This window comes from Geotrypetes seraphini, chromosome 18, assembly GCF_902459505.1.
Source record: "Geotrypetes seraphini chromosome 18, aGeoSer1.1, whole genome shotgun sequence".
Taxonomy (NCBI): Eukaryota; Metazoa; Chordata; class Amphibia; order Gymnophiona; family Dermophiidae; genus Geotrypetes; species Geotrypetes seraphini.
Genome location: NC_047101.1, coordinates 9,051,754 through 9,078,692, shown reverse-complemented (window position 1 = coordinate 9,078,692; position 26,939 = coordinate 9,051,754). Strand labels below are relative to the sequence as shown.

Sequence of the window (26,939 nt, the reverse complement as noted above, 5' to 3'; positions counted from 1 at the left end):
GCACATAACTTCCTAACAAGTATAATGTCAAATATTTACTCACCAATGCAGTAACCCAAACTCAATGCAAATAGACCTTGCTTTAACCTGGGAGAGCACACCAGATGCACACAACTGCATGGCTCTGCTCTATAAATAGCTAGAGTAACGCATAGGTCCGAGAAGAAATATAGTATTGGCACAGATCTAGGCATTGCTAGAAGCCTATTCTGTGCATAAAATATTTGCAACACCACTACAATATGTGCCAGCACAGTTTTTATACTCAGACCTGTGTGCATCTTTAGATGCTCTTAGAGCAGAGTGGTGAGCTCTCAACAGTCCAGCTCTTCCAGCGCATTTTTAACCAATGCTCTTCATGGAAGCCAAAAACAGGTTGCAGCTCCTGAACATTTACAGCAAAAAGCAGCATTAAATCCTCACAATATATTGCAGAAGAATGAGCTAACCCTCTATGCCTCCTCAGACTTCATGCTAGACATTATGCATAGAAGACTGAAAGGCGGAGCACTTCTCTGTATCTGCACAGAACTGCCAATAGTCTCATTACCATGATTTTAAATGTACACTAGTATCTAACAAGACACTGTACAGGATTAGCATCTGTGCAAAACCCTTTTTTTTGCATCTATACACTCACAAAATTGTGCCTTAAAGCTGTACTAACCCTGTGTAAAGTACTGCATACATTGCCATTGGCCCCTAAGTATAAAAAATAGCGTATTGAACAGCATATTTAATACAAGAGACTAGAAAAACTTCTCTAGTACAAGAGCTTCTAATTACAAAATTTGGTACATAAAATTAATTACACACTGTTATTACAAATACTTTGATTTCAGTTAAAGTTATACCTTGCATAAGCTTCTCCAACTGTAAACTTAGATTTGCTAAAAGCCCAAGTCGTATCATTTTGCTGAAACTCCTTCTGGCACACCGCTCAAAGGACCACAACATTTGGAACATCTGCTTTAGTTTGCAAAGACCAAATGCAGTTTCAAGATGATCAAGTGTAAATTTAGATCAATATCTGCCTGATCTATTCTGATGTCTGTCAGAGTTGCAATAACTGACAATAGTGTGAGCCCCATACTCTAAGGGAATTGACAGCAGGTTTGATGATTTCATGGGCTCATTTCTATCATTTGGTGACTTCCCCCAACTCCATTCCCTTTGCCTCCTATGTTGCAACTTGGAAGACGGGGAGGGCAAGGGGAGAATATGATTACCATGGGGAAAGGGAGAAGAAATTATCAAAGGTGGAGTAGCCACCTAATGGATCCTAGGAAACTGAGTTCAAGTCTCACTGCAGTTACTTGTGATCCTGGGCAAGTCACCTAACAATTCATTGCCCCAGGTACAAAAATAGATTGTAAGCCCACTAGGGACAGAGAAAGTACCTGCATATAATGTGTACAGTGCTGTATAGGTCTAGTAGCACTAAGCTATAGAAATGATTAGTAGTAGTAGAACATGATTAAGGGGTGCCCATTTGTGGTCTTCTAAGGCCCCCCAGCTTCTACTAGTAAGGGGAAAAGAGTGATGCCAAAGAGAAAGGAAAAGTACTGTACTTGGCAGCTACGCACCCACTGAATATTTCTATGGGTGTTCAGGCACCCTCTCCCCAATCCCTCCCTTTCAGCACTCAAATAGTTAACAGCTTTGTCATACTACTACTATTGAACATTTCTTGCTAGACATATATAGTGCTGTACATCAACACCTTTAAGAGACAGTCCGAAGAGCTTACAATAATATTAACAAACAGGTCACGTTTTACTAGGATCTACCTTCTAAACACCAATATGTGTCTTATCCCCTCTGTAATTCCCCCCACCTGAGCACAGTGTATATTGATGCATCTTCTTGTTTAATTTGTCTGTCTTGACCAGATTGTAAGCTCTTTTGAGCAGGGACCGTCTCTTCTGTATTTTGATGTCTAGCACTGCGTATGTCTAGTAGCGCTATAGAAATTAGTAGTAGTACCGTAGTAGGGACCGAGGGAGTTTCTCAGGGTACATGGGGGGGAGGTTATGAGTTAAATGCATTCTCGAAGAGGTGGGCTTTTAGCCTGAATTTGAAGGCCTGTCACCAGAACCTTCCCCCCCCCCCCCCCAACAGACTCCAAAGCTCAAGCCCTGCACCAAGCCCCAGCAGCAAAATGTGTCTTATCATTCCCCCACCTGAGAACAGTGTACATTGATGCATCTTCTTGTTTAATTTGTCTGTCTTGACCAGACTGTAAGCTCTTCTGAGCAGGGACCGTCTCTTCTGTATTTTGATATCCAGCACTGCGTAGGTCTAGTAGCAATATAGAAAGTAGTAGGAAGCGAGGGAGTTTCTCAGGGTACATGGTGGGGGGGGGGAAGATTATGAGTTAAATGCATTCTCAAAGAGGTGGGCTTTTAGCCTGAATTTGAAGGCCTGTCACCAGAACGTCCCCCCCCAACCCCAAAGCTCGAGCCCTGCTCCTATTCCCCCCCCCCCCCGCACCAAAATCAAAATGTGCCTTATCATTCCCACCTGAGCACAGTGTATATTGATGCATCTTCTCGTCTAGTTTGTCTGTCTCGACTAGATTGTAAGCTCTTCAGAGCAGGGACCGTCTCTTCTGTATTTTGATGTCCAGCACTGCGTACGTCTAGTAGCAATATAGAAAGTAGTAGGAAGCGAGGGAGTTTCTCAGGGTACATAGGGGGGGGGGATTATGAGTTAACTGCATTCTCAAAGATGAATTTGAAGGCCTGTCACCAGAACGTCCCCCCCTCCGACCCCAAAGCTCGAGCCCTGCTCCTACGCCTCCCCCCCCCCCCCTCTCAGCTTTAAGGCCGGGGGGGAGGACGAAGGAGCAGAGTCTGCAGCTCACACACACATCAAAGCCCCCCCCCCTCGGGGTAAAGGGGCAGCTCGCCTGGCGTTCTATTACCTGAAGAGCCCCTCCTCGCGCGAGTCCCTGCCGGGGGACAGCAGCCCGCCCCTCTTGCCGAAGAGCTTCTGAAACAAAGTTGGCGGCATCTCGGCGGGCTCCCCCTCCAGCGACCGCTTCTCTTCACGGCTCTCGCCCGCGCGCAGCCACGGCCGCCGCCGCCGCCACACACCTAACGCCGCCGCCGCTGCTGCGACTCCATTTGTGTCCGAGTCATATGACCGAAATTAGTCAGTCGACACTGCCAGGAAAGGCGGGGCCTCCGAGAAGGGGGCGGGGCGTCGGGCAGCCCGCGGCCACGCACCACAAGTGTTTACCTGAGGAACCTTGGGACGCAAGGCCGCTTCCCGCGTGACAGCGTCCGAGCCGGCTCCCGATTGGCCGGGCGCTGCGGCGTTCCGATTGGCCGGGGAGGCGTGCCCTCCGCTCGTGGCTGCTCGCTGCTCCTGCGTCCGGCGGCTGCTGGCATTGCAGGGTGTTGGGCGCTTTTTCTTTCAGAACGAATCTTTACGGCTGCAGACGTGTGAATGCGGAAGCTTTCGTATTCAGTTTTTATCAAATGTACTTTGCAATGATGTCCAGTTTGGTTGCATGACAGATTAACCAGTTTGGGAGACACCCAGTCATAGTAGATGACGGCAGATAAAGACCCGAATGGTCCATCCAGTCTGCCCAATCTGATTCAATTAATTTTTTTTTTTCTTTGCTATTTCTGGGCAAGAATCCAAATCTCTACCCGGTACTGTGCTTGGGTTCCTACTGCCGAAATCTCCGTTAAAACCTACTCCAGCCCATCTACACCCTCCCAGCCAGTGAAGCCCTCCCCAGCCCAACCTCCACCAAATGGCCATATACAGACACAGACCGTGCAAGTCTACCCAGTAACTGGCCTAGTTCAATATTTAATATTATTTTCTGATTCTAGATCCTCTGTGTTCATCCCACGCTTCTTTTAACTCAGTCACAGTTTTACTCTCCACCACCTCTCTCGGGAGCACATTCCAGGCATCCACCACCCTCTCCATAAAGTAGAATTTCCTAACATTGCCTTTGAATCTACCACCCCTCAACCTCAAATTATGTCCTCTGGTTTTACCATTTTCCTTTCTCAGTCAAGGGATGCAGGAGACCCACAACCCCTCAACCCAGTACAGTAAATTCTCAGTTATCCGGTACCCATGGGGACTGGTGGATGTCAGATAACTTGTTTCTGGTTGCCTCAGTTAATGTACAAATAGTTTTGTCTCCCTTCCCACCTCACTCTATCATCCCCCACCCCCACTTGCAGGTCTAGCATCTGTTCTTCCTTTCTTTCTGGGTTACTTTCTCCCCTTCTTTCCCCAAGTGGATCCAGCACCCATCCATCCCTCCCCCTCCCCCCCCACACACACTTCTGATCCACCTCCCCCTCCATCTGCCCTCCCTCCACACGGTATGGTCTCCTGGGGAACCCCCCCACACACACACACACACACACACACACACACACACACTGAAGTAGCAGCCATTCAGCAGATGCAGCACTGAAAACAGCTGCTCATGGTCAGCCCTGGCAGGGCCTTTCCTCTGCTGCATTGGAAGTGACATGTCATAGGAAAGGTCCTGTCGGGGCTGGCAACAAGTAGCCTGTACAGAAAGGATGCATCCCAATAGAACTAAACTCAAACAAGATTGGATCAGGAACAGCAATAAGTGACTTCCAAACTTAGGTTCTACTCATCTGTCTATTGTGCATTATTCAGTAGCCGCTCCACATTCTAAAGATGCAAGAATTGCAGTATTACACAGAAAAGACTGGCTAGCAATGCTTGACCAAATGCACCATCTATGGATTGGCTCAAGCAGAACTATGATGTAAATGTAAAAAGTGAGGACCCAACTTCTGTAAGTAGGCCCCGGCCCCGATTTTAGATGTCTATTGTGGACCTACTTGTACAGGAAGTAATTTTCTAAGGCACAATCTAGTTTAGCACTAAGAATAAGCACAAATGCCAGTATTTTAGTCATTTGCATGAATACGTAAGTGGTCTCATAAAATGCATACTTTCATGCTAATCAGTATGGGGCTCATAATCAAAACTTTAAAAAGCAGCCTAAGTCGGCATTTGGACATCCTAATAGCAGGGACGTCCAAGGGCTGATAATCAAAACCAACTTTCTGTATGTGCAGCAGCACTTCTAAGCTACTGTATGTCCAGAGAGCAAAGGGGCGTGTTGGGAGGTGAGCAATGGGCAAGAATCCGGCGGGCTTCAGCCTGGACGTACCCCAGCCATAATCAAAGCTTTCCTATTGGGAACTTAGACACCAGCAGTTAAACCTGTTTGAACTGCATCTAAGTTCACAAGGGTGCCCAAACTGACAAGAAAACACTGGAGGATTTAAGGCATAAGCCCCCTCCCCCCTTACTCCCCCAGTGGTCATAACCCTCTCCCACCACCGAAAGAGCAAAAAAAAAAAAAAAAAAGCCAAAAACCTGTCGGCTTCCCATCAGCTGATTGTGGCAGAGGAAATCTCCATCAACTGAGCTGGTTTTGGGGATTCCTGGCGGTTCAGCTGATTGGGATTCCCCGTCAGGATCAGCTGAGCTGCAGAACCCTACACCCCTCCTCCTGACATCTCTCTGACATTCTTTTTTTTTTTTTTTTTAATTGTATTCTGTACCTCCACCGACATCCCCTCAAGCCAGTGTACAGCAAAAATAAGTCAAATAGGTTTACATGTAGGAAAGTCCCATATTAAAAAGTCCTAAGTCCATTTCCTAATATGTTTTAGTAAAAACATCCCTTTTACAAAGCTGCGGTAGCAAATACTGGAGCAGGATTTGAATGGGCTGTGTTGCATTTTCCAAGTGGGAATTACTACCATGGCTTTGTAAAAGGGGCCTTTAGTCATTTAACCATGAACACAGAAGGGAAAGCTCAAGAATAATACAAGCATAAATGGAGAAAAGGAACAAGTGCAAGATTTAACATTATTCTAAACTGTTGGACATTGGGGTGGGTGGGTTGGTAGGGACTTCTTTTTTTGAGAGAGAAATTTAAAGGCTTCCAGCAAATTAACAAATAAATACAAGTTATCACATCCTAGAGATTTTTCAAACTATTTAATGCATATCAAAACTACAGCTGAAGAATGAACAAACAATGCATTTGTATTTTTTTTTACATGAACATTCTCTATGCTTAAAACTACAATTTTTTTTTTTTAGTGCTGCATTAAGTATAGATCAGTCAAATGCTTCAGTCCATAAACAAACAGAGAAGGTGTAACAACATACACTAAGTAATGTTACTATCGTATTGGTGCTTGGAATGCACTATACAATGCAACTGGCATTTGATTTTCATAGCAAAGAAGCGCCGAGTATAAAACTTTTTCTTTTCATTTTGGGGCGTTTTTTTGTGTTTCTTTCTTTATTGAAAATAATCCTCTTTCAAAAAAACTCTTGTTCTCCTTTCCCTCCTTTTACATGGTGTCCCTTACTTGTCATCCATCTTTTGCGTGCGAGGCTCCTACTGCTGCCTGGACTTCTGACTTTGTACCCACTGCAGCAGAACGGTTAGTGAGATCAATACGAAGTGGGCAAGAGCAAGCACTAAACAGATGCTGTTGGCAAGAAAAGATTTCTAACATATAAAGGGTGAAAAGGAAACAAGCATGCAGCTGCGCTCATGACTAAGCAATTTTTATCCCATCGTGAAAGCTGTCATTTGAATCTAAATCCAAAATTCAGCATGCACCAATTGCTCACCTACAATATACAGTTTTAAGCACACTTCCAAGGGAAAAATAGCTGGCTGACTACAGTTCTGGAGTTAATTCTTCAAGCATTATGTTCCTAGACAAAAGGTTTGCCAAATCTTCCAGGACTACTAGACAGTGTGCTCTAAGTTGCTGTGTAATAGAACTGACTGGAAATTACAGGGCAGCCTGGCACTAGGAACTTCAGTATCCTTCCAATTTGCAAGAGTTTTTCTTTCTTTTTAAAAGTTGTGCTGTGTAGCACTATTTGTAGAGAGGAACATTAAGCTAACTTTAAGGTCAAAATACCACTTCAGTATTTAAATAACCATAGATTGATAACTATAAAGAATAATGATCTTATATTTAAATAGATGTATTATTTACCATAATTAAATATTTTCAAAAATTTCAAACTACTCTGATAATGTGCTTGCATTCCAATGGGTTACAATAGTTAATACTCACTGACTGGTTTGCTGGAACTTGACATCAGAGAAGTGATGTAATGCTGCTGAAATATATTAAATATGCTTAAACACAATGATCTAGTGTGTATTTCCTATCCCTGCGAAAAACACAGGAAGGACATTAACCATAACACTGACAACAACATAATTCCTAAGTAAAACAACTCAACGCAGGCTTGTTTCAAAGGGGTTCCTCTACTTTCTTCCTGGAGCCTTGGAAAGAGTTGTCCCCATGTTGCAGGTCATCCAAAAAATTATTCAGAGATTACAGAATACATCCAATATTCATTCCATCAATCTAGATTACATTGAAGATATCTGCACATGCCCAAACCACTTCATTTGAGAACTGATCCTTTACATGAACTGGAATCCATGATGGGCAAAAGGTTTCACTGTACATCTAAAAGCCACATTTTGTCATCAGAATACTTAACAATTTAAGAAAGGCTTTTTGAGGATGTTGTGATCCACCTAATCAAACAAGTCCAAACAAATGTCAGATCATTTCCTTTAGCTGTTTATTGTACTAATGGATTACCGAGTGGTCTTTTCATGACACTGACCTTGCAGAAATTCAGAGCAATATGATTACATTTTTGCAGAGTAGAAACTGTATAAACTCTCTTTAAAGTTTATATTTCTGGTTTTGAAGTGAACACCTCTGCCAAACCCAGTGAACCGTGCTTTTGGATTGGGTTTATCTGGTCCATTTTTACAGACCGTAGATATAGAAAGCATTTCTCTGTTTTGTATTTTTACATAAACCTTTCAACAAAATGATAATGAAAAAGGAATGTGAACACACTTATGGGGCTTTTGTTTCATTTCATTTTGAAAAGTTATTTTTAATAAGGGGTTAATGATGTTTTGCCTATGCAGTGCTACCTGTCCAAAATTAATGATCATGAATAAATATCCCCCTTAGTTAACAGTATGAATAATTTGCTTATCATAACACACATCATTCCCACTACTACAGTGCAAACAGGGAAATGGAAAATGGGGACACCAGTGAAAGAGATGCTTTAATGTTTACTATCTTCTACCCTATGAATTTTAACGCACTGCTTAAGAGTTAAGCACAATGATTTTTTGCTTATGTCAATCTATTTTTAACACGGAAATATGTCACATAAACTAATGAACTCCAATGAAGGTACACCTCAATTTCTCATTACAATCTGTCACAACTGGCTATTGATGTCCTAATTCATGCATTCCCTATAGTTGTCTTTTTCTCCTCTCGAGCAATCTGATTCACTGGCAAAATCTGCTTCTGATCTTCAAACCTAATAATATCATCTGTGAGGAAAAAGAGCAACAGAATTTACTACTGCTATATTTCACAGTTTATATTAACACCTCAGTAATGCCCAAGTTACTTGAAGCTCATGAATTAAACCAGTTTAACAGCCCTGGAAAAGTGGCGTTGCTCATCTGTAATGGGGTTTCTCCACAGACAGCAGGAGAATACAGCTACGTAAACTGACGACATCTTCCTGAATCCTCTGCTGGGTCAGGAAAGTTACTTATGTCCCCAGGAATCTGGACTGACAGTGGCCTAGCATCGGAACTTTGTCTACCTCTGCTTGTAGTTTGCAATGGAACTTTTAGGATACTAAGGGGCTCATTTTCCAAAAAAAGAAAACCATCCAAAAAGTGGCATAAAGGGGCAGATGGACTCCTTCCTTTCGATTTCTATCCCGTTGTTCCCAACGAGCTCAGAATGGGTTACAGGTTAAACATACATAATTTCAGCACAAGGTTTTATCCTAACTTGACACATTCTAGGGGTCTAATATTAATATACATAATATACAATTTACTGGTTACAATTTGCCATAGGTTTTCAGTATAAGTTTTATCCTAATTTAACACACAAAGTTTACAGGTTAATTTGCCATAGTTACAGTGCAAGATAGCACAGTTACTTACCGTAACAGGTGTTATCCAGGGACAGCAGGCAGATATTCCCACACATGGGTGACGTCAGCAACGGAACCCCACAGCAGACAGCCTCGAAAGCATACTTGCTTGAAGATCTCGAACTTTCGAGTGCTGCATCGCGCATGCGCGCGTGCCTTCCCGCCCGAACTAGGGGGCGCATCTCCTGTGAGGATCCTCAGTTCAGATACCAAGCCAAGAAGCCAACCAGGGGAGGTGGGCGGGTTGTGGGAATATCTGCCTGCTGTCCCTGGATAACACCTGTTACGGTAAGTAACTGTGCTTTATCCCAGGACAAGCAGGCAGCATATTCCCACACATGGGTGACCTCCAAGCTAAGTAAAAAGGGAGGAGGGAAGTTGGCAATTACGAAAAAAGATTTTGCAAAACAGATTGGCCAAAATGGCCATCCCTCCTGGATAAAGTATCCAGACAGTAATGAGAGGTGAAAGTGTGAACCGAGGACCAAGTGGCAGCTTTGCAAATTTCCTCAATAGGAGTTGATCTGAGGAAAGCCACAGAAGCCGCTATAGCTCTAACTTTGTGGCCCGTCACTCGACCTTGTAGAGGAAGACCAGCCTGAGCATAGCAGAAAGAAATACAAGCAGCCATCCAGTTGGAGATGGTACGTTTCGAGACAGGACGTCCCAACCTATTTGGATCAAAAGAAAGGAAAAGTTGAGGAGATGTCCTGTGAGGTTGAGTACGTTGAAGATAAAACGCCAACGCACGCTTACAATCTAAAGTATGTAGAGACGCCTCACCAGGGTGAGAATGCGGTTTAGGAAAAAATACTGGTAGCACAATAGATTGATTGATATGAAAATCAGACACTACTTTAGGTATGAATTTTGGATGTGTACGAAGAACCACCTTATCATGGTGAAAAACCGTGAAAGGCGGGTCCGAAACTAAAGCTTGCAACTCACTGACTCGACGAGCCGAAGTGAGAGCAATCAAGAAAACAACTTTCCAAGTAAGATATTTAAAATGAGCTGAATCAATAGGCTCAAAAGGAGATTTCATCAGTTGAGCCAGAACAACATTAAGATCCCAAACCACAGAAGGTGGTTTAACCGGTGGATGAAGATTAAAAAGTCCAAAGGTTGATGAAAAGCAGCAATGGCACTAAGATGAACTCTAATAGAAGTGGATTGGAGACCAGACTGAGATAAATGAAGCAAATAATCCAGAACTGAAGTCAAAGGGGAAGATTTTGGTTGAAGACTATGATTGGAACACCAAGTCGAGAACCTGGTCCACTTTTGACCATAACATTGACGAGTGGACGGCTTTCTGGACACCAGAAAGACATCCTGAACCGACTGAGAGAATTGAGAAGGATCAGTCAAGTGGAAAGGAACCAAGCCGTCAAGTGAAGAGACTGCAGGTTGGGATGAAGTAAAGACCCCTGACTCTGAGTGAGCAGAAAAGGAAAAACTGGTAGAAGAAGAGGTTCCCTGATGCTGAGTTGAAGAAGAAGAGAGAACCAAGGTTGACGGGGCCATTGGGGTGCTATAAGAATCATCGTGGCATGGTCTGACTTCAATTTGACCAGAGTTTTGAGAATTAGAGGGAATGGAGGGAATGCATAAAGAAACTGACCCCTCCAGTCCAGAAGGAAAGCATCCGCCTCCAGACGAAAGGGCGAGAAAATGCGGGAACAAAACAGAGGTAGTTTGAAGTTGTTGGGTGACGCAAAGAGATCCACCCGAGGAGTTCCCCATCGAGCAAATACTTGACAAAGTGTAGGGGAGTTGAGCGTCCATTCGTGAGGTAGAAGCAGATGACTCAATTTGTCTGCAAGGCAATTCTGTTGACCCTGAATGTAGACAGCCCGAAGAAGGATGTTGTGAGAAATCGCCCAATGCCACAACCTCAGAGCTTCCTGACAAAGGGAGTGGGAGCCCGTCCCGCCCTGTTTGTTGACATAATACATCGCTACTTGATTGTCCGTCCGAACAAGGACTACTTGGTCGTGAAGGAGGTGAAGAAAAGCTTTGAGAGCAAGAAATATCGCTCTGAGTTCCAACAGATTGATGTGACATCGACGATCTGTGGCGGTCCACAACCCTTGCGTACGGAGACCATCTATGTGGGCTCCCCATGCGTATTCGGACGAATCTGTTTTGAGTACTTTCTGATGAGGGAGATGTCAAAACTGCAAACCTCTGGAAAGATTGGAAGAGAGCATCCACCAGCGGAGAGACTTTTTTAATAAAGGCGTCACCGCAATACGACGAGAAGGCGGATCCAGGGCCTGTTGCCACTGAGACGCCAGGGTCCACTGAGGAATGCGAAGGTGGAGTCTTGCAAAGGGAGTCACATGCACTGTTGATGCCATATGCCCGAGAAGGACCATCATTTGGCGAGCCGTGAGAGTCGACATTGAAACTACGCAATGACAAAGGCGAAGAAGTGTCTTGACGATTGAGAGGAAGAAAAGCCCTCATGTGAACAGAGTCCAACACGGCGCCAATGAATTGAGTGGGAACCAACTGTGATTTTGGAAAATTGATATGAAACCCCAGGCTCTGAAGGAAAGAAATAGTCTGAAGGGTCGCTTGAGTAACCCCTGGAAGAGAAGGAGCTTTGATAAGCCAATCGTCGAGGTAAGGAAAAACCTGAAGGCCTCGAGCACGGAGGGCTGCAGCTACCACAACTAGACACTTGGTAAAGACCCTGGGAGAGGTCACCAAGCCAAACGGAAGAACCCTGTATTGAAGATGAAGGTTCCCCACCTTGAACCGGAGATACTTGCGAAAATTCGGATGGACAGGAATGTGAGTATAAGCCTCTTTGAGGTCCAGTGAGCACATCCAATCTCCCTGATCCATGAGAGAATACAAAACTGGAAGAGAGAGCATGCGAAACTTCTCTTTGACTAGAAATTTGTTGAGAGCACGGAGATCCAGAATGGGTCGCAAATCCCCCGTCTTTTTGGGAACTAGGAAGTATCTGGAATAAAACCCCAGATTGTTTTCGGAAGGAGGAATCTCCTCCACCGCTCGAAGGCGAAGAAGTGCCTGAGCCTCCTGAAGAAGAAGGGGGAGTTGCGAGAGACTGGAAAGACACTCTCCTGGAGGATGATCTGGAGGGACCTGAAGCAGGCGTAGAGAGTATCCCTCGCGGATGACCTTGAGGACCCAGAGGTCCGATGTAATGGTTTCCCAGACAGATATAAAAAGGGAAATGCAGCCTCTGATGGGCAGGGAGGAGTTCGGATGCAAGGCGGTTGGAATGCTCACCACTGGACCGTCAAAAAGACGGAGCGGGTTTGGTTGTAGTAGGCGTCTGGGACTTCTGAGGACGCTGTTGTTGAGGCCTTCTAGATGGAGGCCTAGAGAAAGCTGGCATGGACTTCATAGGGTATCTACGAGCCGGAGGCTTGTAAGCCCTAGATGTAGAAGGTTTTGGTTTAGGGCGAATAAGAGAGGCGAAGGAGCGTTCATGCTCCGAGAGCCGTTTAGTAGCCGCCTCAATCGAGTCGTCAAAAAGCTCAGAGCCCTGGCATGGTAGGTTTGCTAACCGATCTTGTAAGTTGGGATCCATGTCCACTATTCTGAGCCAGGCCAGACGTCGCATGGCCACTGCGAACGCCGATACCAGAGAAGAAAGCTCAAATGCATCATAAGATGCCTGCAACATGAAGAGACGCAATTGTGAGAGAGATTGAATAATTTGTTTATACTCAGCAAGGCATTCTCTGGGCCAGTCTGGGCAAAAAGATGACAACTGCTTCAAAAAATAATTAAAATATGAAGTGAAGACATAGTTATAATTTAGAATTCGGTTAGTCATCATCGAATTTTGATAAAGTCTTCGCCCAAATTTATCCATAGTGCGGCCTTCACGCCCTGGTGGAACTGTAGCAGACACTTTAGAAGGATGAGCTTTCTTCAGGGATGATTCCACTACTAAAGATTGGTGAGAAAGTTGTGATTTCTCAAACCCCTTGCAAGGCACAGTACGATATCGAGACTCCAACTTAGATGGGATCGCTGTCACAGAGTAAGGAGTGTCCATATTCCGCAGGAAAGTCTGCTTCAGCACAGGTGTCATGGGCAGACGCAAAGTTTCCTTGGGAGGATGGGAAAGTTCCATATCCGCCAAATACTCAGGTGTGTACTTCGAATCTGAATGCAAGTCGATGTTAAGAGCCTGGCCCATGTCGAAGACAAACTTTGCAAAGGAAGAAGACTTCGACGTAGAGGCTTCCTGAGGAGAGGCAGAGCGAGAGCGAGGCACCACTGAAAAAGATGGGGAGGCCTCGCGTGAATACTGGGAAACTGGCTCCGAACCGAGATGTAAGGTAACAGAGGATGCTGCACTACCAGTTAGAGGTGATGTGGTGGAATGTTTCCGCTTAAGACTCCGAGACGGAGAAGTGCACGGAGTACGAGGTTTCGCTAAAGGAGACTGCTCCCGAGGCAAAAGTCTCGAAGGTGGGGGTCCTTGACCTAGAATGCCTCGATGAAACAGAGGAGGCAACAGTACTTTGAGAGCGAGGCACGTGCTTCGAAGAATCTGAAGGCCTCAAGCTCCTCGAAGAAAAGACCTTCGAAGACTTAGAGCGGTGCTTCGATCGAGGTAAAGACCGCTTAGAGGCTCGATCAGGCGAAGAGTCCGAGGAAGAGACTCGAGATCGAGACCTGCGGCGAGGTGACCGCCGACGAGGCAGAGACTGCTGCTCAGGCTGGACCTGTGAAAACAAGGTCGAAGTCGGGACCAATTGTGCCATGATTGAGGAAATTTGCGTGGTCAAAATTGATTTGAGCATGTCCTCAAACATAGTGACAGAGACCAAGGGACTCGGAGTCACGGGAGGCCTCGTGCGTTCCATTGAGGGCAACCTCGGAGGAGAGTATTCCCTCGATTTGGAAGCACGTTTGGAGGATGGTCTAGAAGACGGAGCCGAACCTGGAGCCCCAGGTTGCGAGGTACTAGACTCCGTTGGCTTCTTAGGAATGGTACCTGAAAAGGAAGCAGGAGACTTACCCCCCAGTCCAGGCTTCGAGGACACCGAGAAGGCCTTTGAGGCCGAGGACCCGGAGGTCTTCGACGCCGAGGCCTGCAGAGTAGGCGAAGTCGAAGTCTTCGTACTCGAGGCTTGTCCCGAAGTGGAGGGTTTCACAGATGCCTCGGCCGAGGCCACCGCTTTTTCGGGCTCCATTCGAGGGAAAAGCTCGAAGAACCTGTTGCAGCGGCGCTTAAAGGCACGAGGTTGAAGAGTGAGGCAGCGAAGGCAGTCTTCGGGACAATGAGTCGTCCCCAAGCAGAGCATACACCGACTATGGGGGTCAGTTATGGAAATAGTCCTGCCACACTGATAACACCGTTTGAACCCGGTATCAGGCCGGGACATAGAAAGGACAAAGTCCGTGTCGAGAATGAGGGAGAGAGGCCTAGGCCTCAATCTCCCAACCCGACGCAAAAAAACAAAAACTAAAAGTTTTACTTTTTTTAAACTTTTACAATTAGAAACAAAGCAAAAAACACAGCGACCGAACAGAAATAAAAACTACTCAGCCGCGGTGAAGAGAAGGCACAACGCTACGGGAACTAAGTTGACAAGTCTTCTCAGCTCCGCGGAAAACGTTGAACTGAGGATCCTCACAGGAGATGTGCCCCCTAGTTCGGGCGGGAAGGCACGCGCGCATGCGCGATGCAGCACTCGAAAGTTCGAGATCTTCAAGCAAGTTTGCTTTCGAGGCTGTCCGCTGCGGGGCTCCGTTGCTGACGTCACCCATGTGTGGGAATATGCTGCCTGCTTGTCCTGGGATAATTTACAATACAAGTTTTCCTTATGTGACACATACTGGTACCAATATATACTTCTTTGTAGTCCATCAGTCAAGGGCAGGGGAGTTATGTGAAGAGGTATATTTTTATTGCTTTCCTAGCGTTCAGGAGTCCTTCAAGGGATCAGATCTGCAGGGGCAGTCAATTCCAGTGGTTAGTATGAAGTGGGAGTTGAAGGGCACAATTAGGGGGCATTCTGAGGCGTATTTCATCCTGGGAGCGGAGGGACTGGTTCAGCACGTGCGGAGAAAGTTTAGCCGTCACGTAGTCCGGCGCCATATCGTGCAAGGATTTGAACACTAGCATCAGACCCTTGAAGACACGTTTGTCAAACCCTTCCAATTTGCTATTTTCGAAACCTGTTCATCCTCAGTTCATCTAAAAAATATCAAAGGGGCTTGTTAAGAGGTTTCGTGTGGGTGGGTCTAGGGTGGGCTTATGACTTAGACATTTTTCTGCCATAATCAAACATTTAAAAATATTTCCAGGGCACAATTTGGACATCTGGGGCTAGACCTGTTTTAATAATTAATAAGTGCCAAAAAGGTACCCAAACTGATAGATTTATTTATTTAGATTTTTATCCCGTTCTCCCAGTAGCTCAGAACGGTCTACAGATAAAGTTTTCAAGTTTCAAGTTTATTAATTCTTTTGATTAATCGCTTAATCATAGTTCTAAGCGATGAACAATTTAAAATACATTCAATGGGAAACAATACAATACAAACTTTAAACAATACAGTAAGGTTAAAAATAAACTCATCATATTCATAACATAAGGTTAAATAGGGGATGTGAAATACAATTTAATATAGAAAAGCAGAACAAAAAAGGAAAGGTACACGAGGGAAAAAAATAAAAGCATATTAATAGAATAAAATCAATGGCCTGGGTGTTAAAAGATTAAATATCAAAGGCATCTTTAAAAAGAAATGGAGAGTAATTAGACAAATAAGATGTATAGAGGTGAAAGATGATATCTTCAGTCTTACAGGGCCCTCAGTAACCAGAGGACACTTGCTGAAAATCAGGGGAGGGAAATTTCAGGGTGATGCGAGGAAGTACTTCTTCACTGAAAGGGTGGTAGATCATTGGAACGAGCTGCCTCAGAGGGTAATTGAGGCCAGCAGCGTGTTAGATTTCAAAAGAAAATGGGATATTCATGTGGGATCTCTAGGAGAGTAAGAATCAGGGAGTGGGTCATTGGTATGGGCAGACTCGATGGGCTATAGCCCTTTTCTGCCGTCAATTTCTATGTTCTATGTTCTATGTTCTATAGGTTAAATGTTTGGACATACAGGACTGTGAAGTAGTTAAATACAGGGAGTATGCAGCAAATTAAGAGTAGAGTTTAAGTATAAGTAGTTTAGTTTAGTATAAGTCGTTTAGTTTGGTATGAGTAGTTTAGTTTAGTACAAGTTATTTGAGTTTAGATACAATTTATCCGAGTACAGACTAAGAGAGGACTATACTATACTAGATGACCACAGGAGGGATGTAAACATGTCCCCTCCACTCCACACTACTTCAGTAGTCTCCCACCCCTCAAAGATTTGAATGAAATAGTTAGCAACCTGTATAACAGCTTCAGATGTTATGGCTAGTCCTAGTACAGAAGCAAACAGGTTCCTTGAGTAGCCCAGTGAATGGTGTAGGGACTCAGGCCAATATCCCACTTTACTACACTTATGGTGGATTATGTGAACCTTCCAAAACCCACCCAAATGCACCCAACTGTACAGTTTTGGTGTACAGTTGGGTACGTTAGGTTTTGGGTGAGTTTTTTTTTTGGGGGGGCTCCCCATAAAGAGGTTATGGTGAGATGTGTACCTGAGACCTTTTATGTGAGGTTCTCTGCAGTGACCTCTAAGGTGCCCCGCTGCTCTGCTGGGATGTCTGTGTGGCCAGTCTGCTACAAATGCTGGTCGCTCCTAAATGCCAATGGCTTGTTTTGTGTGGTTTTCATTTAGACATGGGTTGTTTTTTTTTAATGGTTCAAAAAAAATAGAAGAACAGAACAAGCAAGATAGATGTTTTGCAGTTTTGAAAAAGAGCATGTTTGGTATTGGATTTTTGTGCATGTTCCACAAAACATCTAAACTCGGATTTAGACATCATTATCGAAAATGCCCCTCTAATATATCACTTGAAAAAAACTGCATTTATCAATTTAATCTTACTTCCCAGAGGATATTTCTCCTAGTACCTGCTCATTCTTTACTTTGCTGCCCCCTAGTGGAAGATGGTTGACTTGCCGACTTATTTGGACTACCTATTCAATATGTGCAAACACACCACTTCGTAGGAACAGTGCCTCCACTAGCATTACTTGTTCTATATAGGAAATAGACTCGGGAAAAGGCCTCAGAATCGGAGCCTACGCACAGTCTTGATCATAGACTGAGAGTATCAGCGTAGTTTTTTTAGCTCCTTAGCTCACGTCATTGGCCAAAAAACCCAAGAATATGTTGTAAATGTTTTAAATATTTTAAATCTTTTTAAATAATTTTTATAAATATTTTTAATACTTTTAAATCATTTTCAATAAATATTTTTAATACTTTAGTCTTAAATAAGTAGATGCAACTATTCCTCAGTAATGAAAAACACACCAGCAACTGAGCACTTATCTCGGTCTTATGTACTTCAGTGTTGCCTCAACTTCAAGTGTTACATTGTTTGGTGTTTTTCATTACTGAGGAATAGTTGCATCTACTTATTTAAGACTAAAGTATTTAAAATATTTATTGAAAATGATTTAAAAGTATTAAAAATATTTATAAAAATTATTTAAAAAGATTTAAAATATTTAAAACATTTACAACATATTCTTGGGTTTTTTGGCCAAAGACGTGAGCTAAGGAGCTAAAAAAACTATGCTGACACTCTCAGTCTATGATCAAGACTGTGCGTAGGCTCCGATTCTGAGGCCTTTTCCCGAGTCTATTTCCTATATAGAACAAGTAATGCTAGTGGAGGCACTGTTCCTACGAAGTGGTGTGTTTGCACATATTGAATAGGTAGTATCCTTTGAACCACTTTGGGTGATTTTTTGAGTAAGTTTGACTTATTTGGACTAAGCACATGTTTGTTGTTGGTTGGTGGTGGTTGTTTTTTTAACTAAAATGTTAAATTTCTAATCCATTATGCTTAGCTTTTAAAAATTCCAACTTTTATTGCTCTGTATTTCCAAGTTTTTTTCATGTTCAGATCGATCCCATTTAATTATGGTTACAAAATCTGCAGCTTCTTCTACCTGCCCTTCTTGTGAATTAGATGAATAAAATTTAAATAAACTATGGATCAGGAAAGTGTCAAAATAACTAGGATCATTTGATTTGAGAGGATTAGTCTTAAGCAATAATCTTTCAAAAGACACAAATAAAATATTAGAAATAGTCTGAAGTGAAATGACTGTTAGTCATCCTAGACCTCATATCCCTATTCATCTCTCCTACTGGCAATTTCTTCCATTCATGTTTCTCAACAAACATTATCAGTACAAGGTTCTACCCTTAAGCCTGTCATCAGCACTTTGAGTCTTCACAAAGTGTCTGGTGGTGGTAAAGCCCACCTGCGGAAACAACACATGGGGTTCCCTTACCTGGACGACTGGCTGCTAGTAACACATTCCAGGGAATATTTACTGCTCACTATCCAGATCACAGTACTCTGCTTACAAACCCTAGGTTCCCTGCAGGAACTCAATTTCCCCGTCCCCACAAGTTTTGTCACTGTCCCATTCCTGTATGTTCTGACTTAACTGCATGAGCCTCAAACACTTACGATTTTAAAATGTTTGAGGCTTGTGCAGATGAGGATGGAGCTTGCGGGAATGGGGCAGGGACAGGAAAAGAATTCAAGGGAATGGGACAGGAAAATGAGTTCCTGCGGGGACAGGGAAAAATTTGTCCCCGTGTCATTCTCTAGTTTCATAATCAACTTCAAAAAGTTGCATCTCGCACCAGTTTGCTCCCTCACATTCACTGAAACACACCTAAACACGACCATGGCAAGGGCCTACCTTTCAGAAGAACGACATCAAGTAACCATCAACCTAGCCAACCATACGAGACAATCTTCTTACCTTCCAGCACGCAACATTTTACACCTATTAGGCCACACGGCAGCATCACTTTTGCTTGTGCCGCATGTAAGACTCCACATGTGGCACCTCAGGCCATATTGGACTCAATGAACTCAGTCACTCTCTTGCCTGATTCCTATTCCAGAAACAGTCAAGACTTTGCTCCTGTGGTGGATCCATTCTACTTCCCTTCAAGAGGGCTGTCCATTCCAGCCCCACCTACTCTCCTGACCATCACAACAGACACTTCAAGCAAAGGTCGGGGGGCACCCCTTAACCACCTCCAAACCCAGGGTCAGTGGTCAATGACAGAGCAAAGCCTCCACATAAATCACTTGGAAATAAAGTAATATTTTTATTAGAGTATTTTAATACATTTTTTACTAACCAAGTCAGGACAGAATACCGTAACAGCAGTATACTGTACTGACCTGAAGAATGAGGTTTTGGCTCTGAAAGCTAATTCAAAAATGGATTTGTCTAATAAAATGGTATTTTCTTATTTTCCATGGTTTTCTGTTAGCACTGACTGTGCAGGATCGATCTATGTTAATCTGGCTTGTTTAGTTTTAGAATAAAAACGGATTCAACTTTAAAGTTAAAAAGCTGTGTCACTGAAAGTGAATCGAAAAATCGATTCAATAGGCCCAACTGAATCGAATCGAAAAGATTTTCCCTGAATCAGGCAGCTCTGCTACATACCCTACGTTCATCCCCTCTGCTATTACCTGTTGGCAGCTTCTTCATCAGGGCCAACACATTCTCATCCACAGGGAATCTTTCTGCTGGACAGTGGGGATCATGGGATTCTGGAGTTCTGATTACACTGCAGGTTTCTAATGTCTTAAATAGTGCCTGGAAGGAAACCCCAAACCCAGAAAACATTGTTAAGTAGCTATGTTTATACACTTTTAAACCAAAAGATTATGGGGGCTATTCTGTAACTTGGTGCCACAAATTCTATAACGGCACTTAGGTGCCTAAACCGCTTTAAATTATGAGTGCAAAGCTGCATTAGTACACTTCTCCCTCCATATTCGCTGTGATAGGGGATTAACAGAACGTCAAATACAGAAAAAACGCAAATAACTTTTTCATGAATATGGGGAAACCACGAATAACATGGTGGGAGACCTGGCCTGTTCCTGAAGGAGAGGCAAAACATGGTGAAGAAAGTGATGGGAATCGGTGATTTTCTCCGTAAATGCTTGGAATCAGCGATTTCTCTATGCAAGCTGATGTAATTTGGGGGGAGGAGCCAGCAAGCTAAAAACCGTGAATAATCAAAACCGTGAATGCTGAAACCGCGAATACGGAGGGAGAAGTGTACACAAAAATGTATGTATACCTAGGTCAATGGCACATAACCGATAGTATTCTATAAATTGTGCATATGGTCTGCCTGCATGAATACCCCCCACACTTACATGTATTTTATAGCACACAAAAAAAAAAACAGCAATTCCACAGTGAAAAAGGAAGGTCCCAAATAAACACAAAAAGACTGTGGAAAGACGTTTTCGATGATGATCCAAGTTTCAACTTTCCAAGTTTATTTAACCTTTGATATACCGTTTATCAATATATACCTAAACGGTTAACAATTATCAATGTTCTTTTTTAAAAAAGGGTAAAAAATAAAAAGAAATTTAGAAGGGAGAACAATACAAACTGACTTACTGGAACCAATAAGGGTGAGGCAGGAACTGGTAAGTGAATAAGTACATCGAAATGAAAAAAAAAACAACCCAAAAGAGGGAGGGATGCGAGGGGATTGATACAGGAGGGTGGGGTAGGGGTCGCGTCAAAAGAAGCGTTTTAATTTAGTATAACCAACTGCATGGTGTTTAATGCCCACTTGTAGGATTAAACAAATCCATGCAAAGAAACAATATGATAAATCCAAACTCATCCAAAGTGAAAAGCAATAATGCAGACCCAACATGGCGTTTCGGCTCATATAGCCTTCCTTAGGGGTTCCAGATGGAGGCGCACTATGATACAAAGTGCTAATGAGGATGAGAATAGAGCGTGTCCTGGCGAACCGCAGGAGCAAAGTATCAGCGACAGATAAGCATCATCAAGAACATATTTCCAGCCTTTTTACATGTATTTTATACAACAGCACCTAGAACTTATGCACAAAAATACCAATTATTGGCACCTCTGGCAGTGCAATGCTAGCATTCTGTAAATACATGTGCACTTGAAATCTGAATTGAAAACGCCAAGCTATGGAATGAGAAAGTACATATTATTGCATCTCTTTCTGTATAAAAATAATGGGCGTCTATTCAGTTATCTTGAAATGCAATGATGTGTTGCTCAGAAAACAACAAACAGACTGCAGACAATGTACAAGATGCAGGCGTTGTTTATTAGTAAATGCAGTAACATATACTGCAGACTACGTTGGATTTTCTTTCTCCCTTTTATGATGTGTTGCTCAGACATTCCAACAGTAGCAAAAAAAAAATAAACCTAAACCAAAAACCCATGAGTTATGGAATGCTTCTGCCCTAACATTTGCATAACGGGGCTAAATGCAGATATTTGGAACTGTATAGATGAGGGGAGTAGGGTAAAAATTTCACTCTATCTCCTACTACGCAACCAGATTTCCACTAGTATATTTATAACTTAAAGAATTATACTTAAAAAGTCAGTAGTTTCCTACTCCACTGCACTCAGTTTGAGGGCGATGATGTGATACACTTACATTACACACTCAAGTTAGTGTTCTTTTGACAGTATTAGTAGTGGTCTGCTGTATAGACTGTGGGACTTTATCATAGGCAGCGGAACACTGTTTGATTTGGGGGTGCCCAGGAGCTCCGCCCTAGTCCTAGTGGAATCCTGCGGCATGGCCCATCACCAGCTCCCGACTCCACCTCCTCCCGGCGTTGTACTTTAAATCTTTGGGGCAGCTGCCATGCAGCATCAACGAGCAGGCCTACTCCCAGAAACAGAATGAAGGATTCCAGAGAAGGCCTGCTTGTTGACGCTGCAAGGCAGCTACCCCAATTTTTGGGAGGCCATGGCCTCTATGGACTCTATTATGAACAATTCAACCCTCAACCCTTTTTCTGCTTAGTTTTTTACAAAAGTTTTAAAATCATCATTTTCTCTCATACTTTTCTTGAGTAAATCCCTGAATGCTGGTGACTAGGGTGATGGTCAATGCACGTGGATAGCTGTGTGGTAGATTTCCAGAGTTCATCATAAATATAAAATATTAGAACCTGGTAACGGATAAATTCATCTCTGGAGAGGTGTACAGGAACTATCTCACTGGAACAAACAAAGGGTCCGGTTGTATTGACTATTAACTCATCTTCCAAAGATGAAGTACAAACTGGTGATAAATCCATCTGTAACTCACAAAAAAATAAAACAAAACAAAACAAAAATTCCTTAATATTGTTTCTAGCAATGAGATCTGAGACATTAACTCTTGGAGCAACATTTCTTTTGGCATATCCTTGCAAATGTTTGATTCAATTTCTAGGAATTAAATATGTCTTTTTTTATGCCAGAACAACTCCGAGCATTCCTGGATTTGAAGAAAATGGCAGCCGGGAAAGTTTAGGAAAGATCTTAAGATAGTCATAAAATGGGAACATAAGGGCCGTTTTTTTTAAAGTTACGCCAATTTCTTTGTAATTTTGCTATATTCCAGTTGCTTCCTCACGCTTAATAATTGTGGTCTAAGAAAGATCTAAGTTTGTTTTCAACTACAAAGTATTGGTTTCGTGTTAAAAATGTTCTATCTGTTTTGCTTGAACAACAGATATCTTGTGAAGTTATATTAAAATTTCAATAAATACATACATTTTTTTTTTAAATCTTGTACTGTGAATTACCATTCTGTGTGCCACTAATTCTATATATAGGACAGAGATGTTTGCATTGCCCACAACCACATATGTATTTCTTTACCAGTAAAATAGGCTAAATATATTCACCTGGGATATTCTACTTGTAGCCCTCAAGGTCCAGAGTTGGCCCCATACATACCATTTATTCAACCTGTCACACATCAATGACATGCAGTAATATAGTAGGTAACAAGAGAAAAAGAACTGTCCCATGCAGTCTGTCCACTATGTTTTGTCCACAATGCCAAGAATGTATCCCAACTGCCAACAAGATTATCAGTCCTTATCCAAGACAGATTTTGGCAGACTCTTCTGCACAGCTGAGCACTTTTAAGCTCTCGTCCAGCATTCCTCCCTTCCCAGATCGCACATTTACCAAGACCAGAACAATAAAACCATTGACATCATTTTTCTGCGGCCAGTCTTGGGTGACTTCACCCTGCGAGCTGCCATGCTGGATTCGCTTGCTCTCCTCAAAGCAGAACTGTGCCAACGCATGTGCAGGATTTCCTGTGCTGCCAACTCGCTATCTTTTACATCCATGTGACCATGCCAGATATTTTTCTTAATGCTCTCCTCAATCAAACTTATCTATAAGGTCGGGAAATATGATCATGTCACTCCTCTTCTGCGAGAAGCCCACTGGCTACCCATTACCCACCGTATCACCTCTAAAACTTTAATGCTGGTCTTCAAAATCAAACTTTCGCGTCTCCCATCTTTTCTTCATAAACTCATCATCCCTTTTTGCCTTTTCCGGACCCTTAGATCGGCTGATCAGAATTTACTGACCATAACCTTCCATTAAATAATTCTACTACACTAGAAAAGCTAACTTTTCTATTGTAGCTCCAATTTTATGGAACACCATGCCACCTCAACTCCGCCTTGAAAATTCACTCGATAAATTCAAGATTAAACTAAAAACGTTTTTATTCCAAGACGCATACCATAGCATTTAAATATTTCCTCTCCAACAGCTAGCAAAATAAATATGAATCGCTTTCAAGAAGCGATCCCCTTTCCTGATGTTATATCCTCCCCCATCTTCCTCTTTTTAAATTTGTTTTTAATGATGTAATTATTAACTTCCCCCTCCCCCTCAAGCTCATGTTCGTATCTGTAATTTGTCCATTTAATGTTCACATTTCCCCTCCCCCTATAATAATTTATTTTAACTTTTCATTTTTAGCATTGTAAACCGGCCAGGTGCACGTCGATGGCCGGTATATTAAAATCAATTAAACTTGAAACTTACTAAACATAAATTTAAAGCAACAACAAAAAAACACAATGACCAATTCAAAAACCCCAACAGCCATTCCAGGCACCTGAGTGATAGAGTTGGGTGAATTTCTTCTAAATGGCAGTAAATACATCCTAAATAAATAAATATGAATTCAATTGCTCTTCTCTTAAGGGGCCTGAACCAAATACCCTCTGGAATAACTGAGGAGGTAATTGAGTCACAGACCTGTCGAGTCCCTCTCAGACATTGCGGCCAGAGTCAGAAAGAAGCAGGGCAAGATAAAATCAAACATTTTATAGAAATTGGAATACTGCACATACCACTAAATCTTCTCGATGAAAGAAGGGTGTGCTTGTCAACACTTGCTTATTTGTCCACCGGAGTCCACTGGAGCTTTTATGCTATGCAGAAATATAATGTGTTATAAGCAATTACTGGCTTCAAAGATTCAATGACTATAGTACAGTGGTGTAGCCACGAGTGGTGGTGACGGGGGTCTTGGGAGCCTAAGCTCCTGTCCCCTCCAAAAATTGCAAAAAACAAACAACGAAGGGGACTGATTGGTGTTCAATCTCATTTATTGAGTAAAATGACTCAAAAAACAGAAAGTTAAATGGTTATCTATTAGTTAAATATACATATATTAGAAACCATTAAAAAATCAAAAAGGACTGTAGACTATAAATTATACTCATTAGTTAATATTTAGATTTAAATTTTGCAAGGACAAGCCTCAGATTATAGATTACATCTTCCCATACTGGGATTTCTTCAAGAGAAAGAAACCATCTTTTCTCTTCCTCCTTTATAACATCACCGGCTTGAGCCCCATCTCCCTACCAAATTAATTAATTGCTTCTTATTAATCTGCTACTTTCTAAAATACATAAATCTTACTATTTAAATACTCTCCAATTTTATTTCTTTCACTATTTAAATAATCTAAAAACTCATTCACTATTTAAATAATCTAGATATATAAAACTCTTAATTTTATGGTATGTGATATTTAAATAGTGAAAGAAATAAAATTGGAGAGTATTTAAATAGTAAGATTTATGCATTTTAGAAAGTAGCAGATTAATAAGAAGCAATTAATTAATTTGATAGGAAGATGGGGCTCAAGCCGGTGATGTTATAAAGGAGGAAGAGAAAAGATGGTTTCTTTCTCTTGAAGAAATCCCAGTATGGGAAGATGTAATCTATAATCTGAGGCTTGTCCTTGCAAAATTTAAATCTAAATATTAATTAATGATTTAATGAGTATAATTTATAGTCTACAGTCCTTTTTGATTCATAAAATGACTCGACATGATTGTGTTTCGACCCCTCAAAGGGCCTGCCTCAGGAATCTGGTTATAAAAGTGAGGAGAAAATGTACATGTTCCTTGTTCTCTAGTCCAATATACATAACAATAAGCATAGAGCAGAATGGAGCAGCAGATGGTGGCCACAGGGAAAAATTGCCTGGAGTATGTGCCACTGTCAATGTGAAAACGAAAGTTAGTACCATCATGGGGAATTGGACTATAGAACAAGGAACAGAAGATTGCTTCCCTTCATGTACATTTTCTCCTCACTTACCTTACTTAATACCTTTTTACTGATGTACACCGCCTAGAAGTCTGATTAGGCGATATAAAATTTTTTTTAATAAACTTGAAGATGAGGTTGACTGGAGGATGTGGCTCCCTTTCATTTAACTTCCTATATAAAACTAGCAAGCTGGGATCTTTTGATATTTGTCGAGACTTACTTTGTGAGGTTCAGATGTTCTCGTGTGTAACCGCTGTGTAATCACGCCTGCAGAATTATTTGACATTTCTGTTTGGCTTCTACCAACATCACAGGAAGGCATCTCATTATCCAAATGGCTGGAAGAGTTTACTCTTTTTTTGCATTTAATATACTTAGATTTTAGAATGTCCTATCATAAAATGGATGAAATATTTAATTTTAAAAAAATTGTCAAACGGTACAGGCAGTACGGACATGAGTAAAAATTAATACATGATAAAACAAGAACGTCAACTATCCCGTGGTAAAATAAAGTTTAAACATTAAATGCCCTCACCTTTGACACTGGTCTTTTCAGAACTGGACACATTCCTTTTGATTGTTTTGGTGTTTTCTCCCTAGCAGACACCAACTTACACACCTTTTTTCCTGCATTTTAGGTTTAATAAAGCTTGTTATTTTACAGCAAATGCAGTCTTTTTGGTATACGGTATTACAAGATACAATGCCAATAACATCAAAAAAGCAAATAAGCATCCATATAAAGTTATCAGCACTATTCATGGCGAGAAGTACCTTCCAATAACTTAATTGCATACATTGAAGATCAAGCACTCAACTTCAATTAACTCCTCCTCCTCACTTAATGACCGAGTTCTGTTCGTAAGACTAGGTTGTTAAGTGAGGGGTGTCTGAAGATCACTCCTGCCCCTCAAACCTTAAGTCTAGGACCCCTCCACAGCTTACCCTAAAGCCCTGGTGGTCTAGCGGTGAAGCTGGGCAGGAGCGGTCTTCCTATGGCTCCTGTCCCGAGAAAAATGCAGTCAAAAATGGCTGCCATGAGTTCCCGCGGTCTCTCGAGACTGCCCTGGGAACTTGTGGCAGCCATTTTTAATTGCGGCTTTCAGGGGCAAGGGCATAGGAAGATCGCTCCTGCCCCGCTTGATGCTGGTCATAAATCCGGGTGGTCATTAACCAGATCGGTCATTAAGTGAAGAGTAGCTATACTGGTTTCTACTTAGTACTTTATCCTCTCATAGTTCGTCAATATTCAATACAAAATTAAATTCCTCATTACCCACAGTTTGCTATTTGCCTATC

General features: G+C 42.3%; 2 protein-coding genes across 11 annotated transcripts in view; both read right to left on the bottom strand.

Moving 5' to 3' along the window:
* FNIP1 (folliculin interacting protein 1) overlaps nt 1–3,183 on the bottom strand; it is a 110,306-nt gene extending 107,123 nt beyond the window's left edge. The window contains exon 1 of one of the 3 annotated variants that reach the window (XM_033926962.1): nt 2,927–3,183. In XM_033926962.1, the coding sequence (XP_033782853.1) occupies nt 2,927–3,015 (89 nt within the window). In that variant the 5' untranslated portion in view covers nt 3,016–3,183. The remainder of the gene's footprint in view (nt 1–2,926) is intronic. The other 2 variants (XM_033926964.1, XM_033926961.1) reach the window with 2 other exon arrangements.
* A 2,830-nt stretch (nt 3,184–6,013) lies between these two features.
* LOC117351923 (meiosis-specific kinetochore protein-like) overlaps nt 6,014–26,939 on the bottom strand; it is a 41,329-nt gene continuing 20,403 nt past the window's right edge. Inside the window, exons 9-15 of one of the 8 annotated variants that reach the window (XM_033927819.1) lie at nt 26,176–26,267; nt 25,858–26,028; nt 24,422–24,502; nt 22,217–22,345; nt 19,703–19,829; nt 7,137–7,182; nt 6,014–6,533 (exon numbers count right to left, since the gene is read on the bottom strand). In XM_033927819.1, coding sequence (XP_033783710.1) covers nt 6,440–6,533; nt 7,137–7,182; nt 19,703–19,829; nt 22,217–22,345; nt 24,422–24,502; nt 25,858–26,028; nt 26,176–26,267 — 740 coding nt within the window. In that variant the 3' untranslated portion in view covers nt 6,014–6,439. Of the gene's footprint in view, nt 8,444–14,954; nt 15,266–19,702; nt 19,830–22,216; nt 22,346–24,421; nt 24,503–25,857; nt 26,029–26,175; nt 26,268–26,939 lie in introns of those variants that run through there. The other 7 variants (XM_033927820.1, XR_004537526.1, XR_004537527.1 and 4 more) reach the window with 7 other exon arrangements.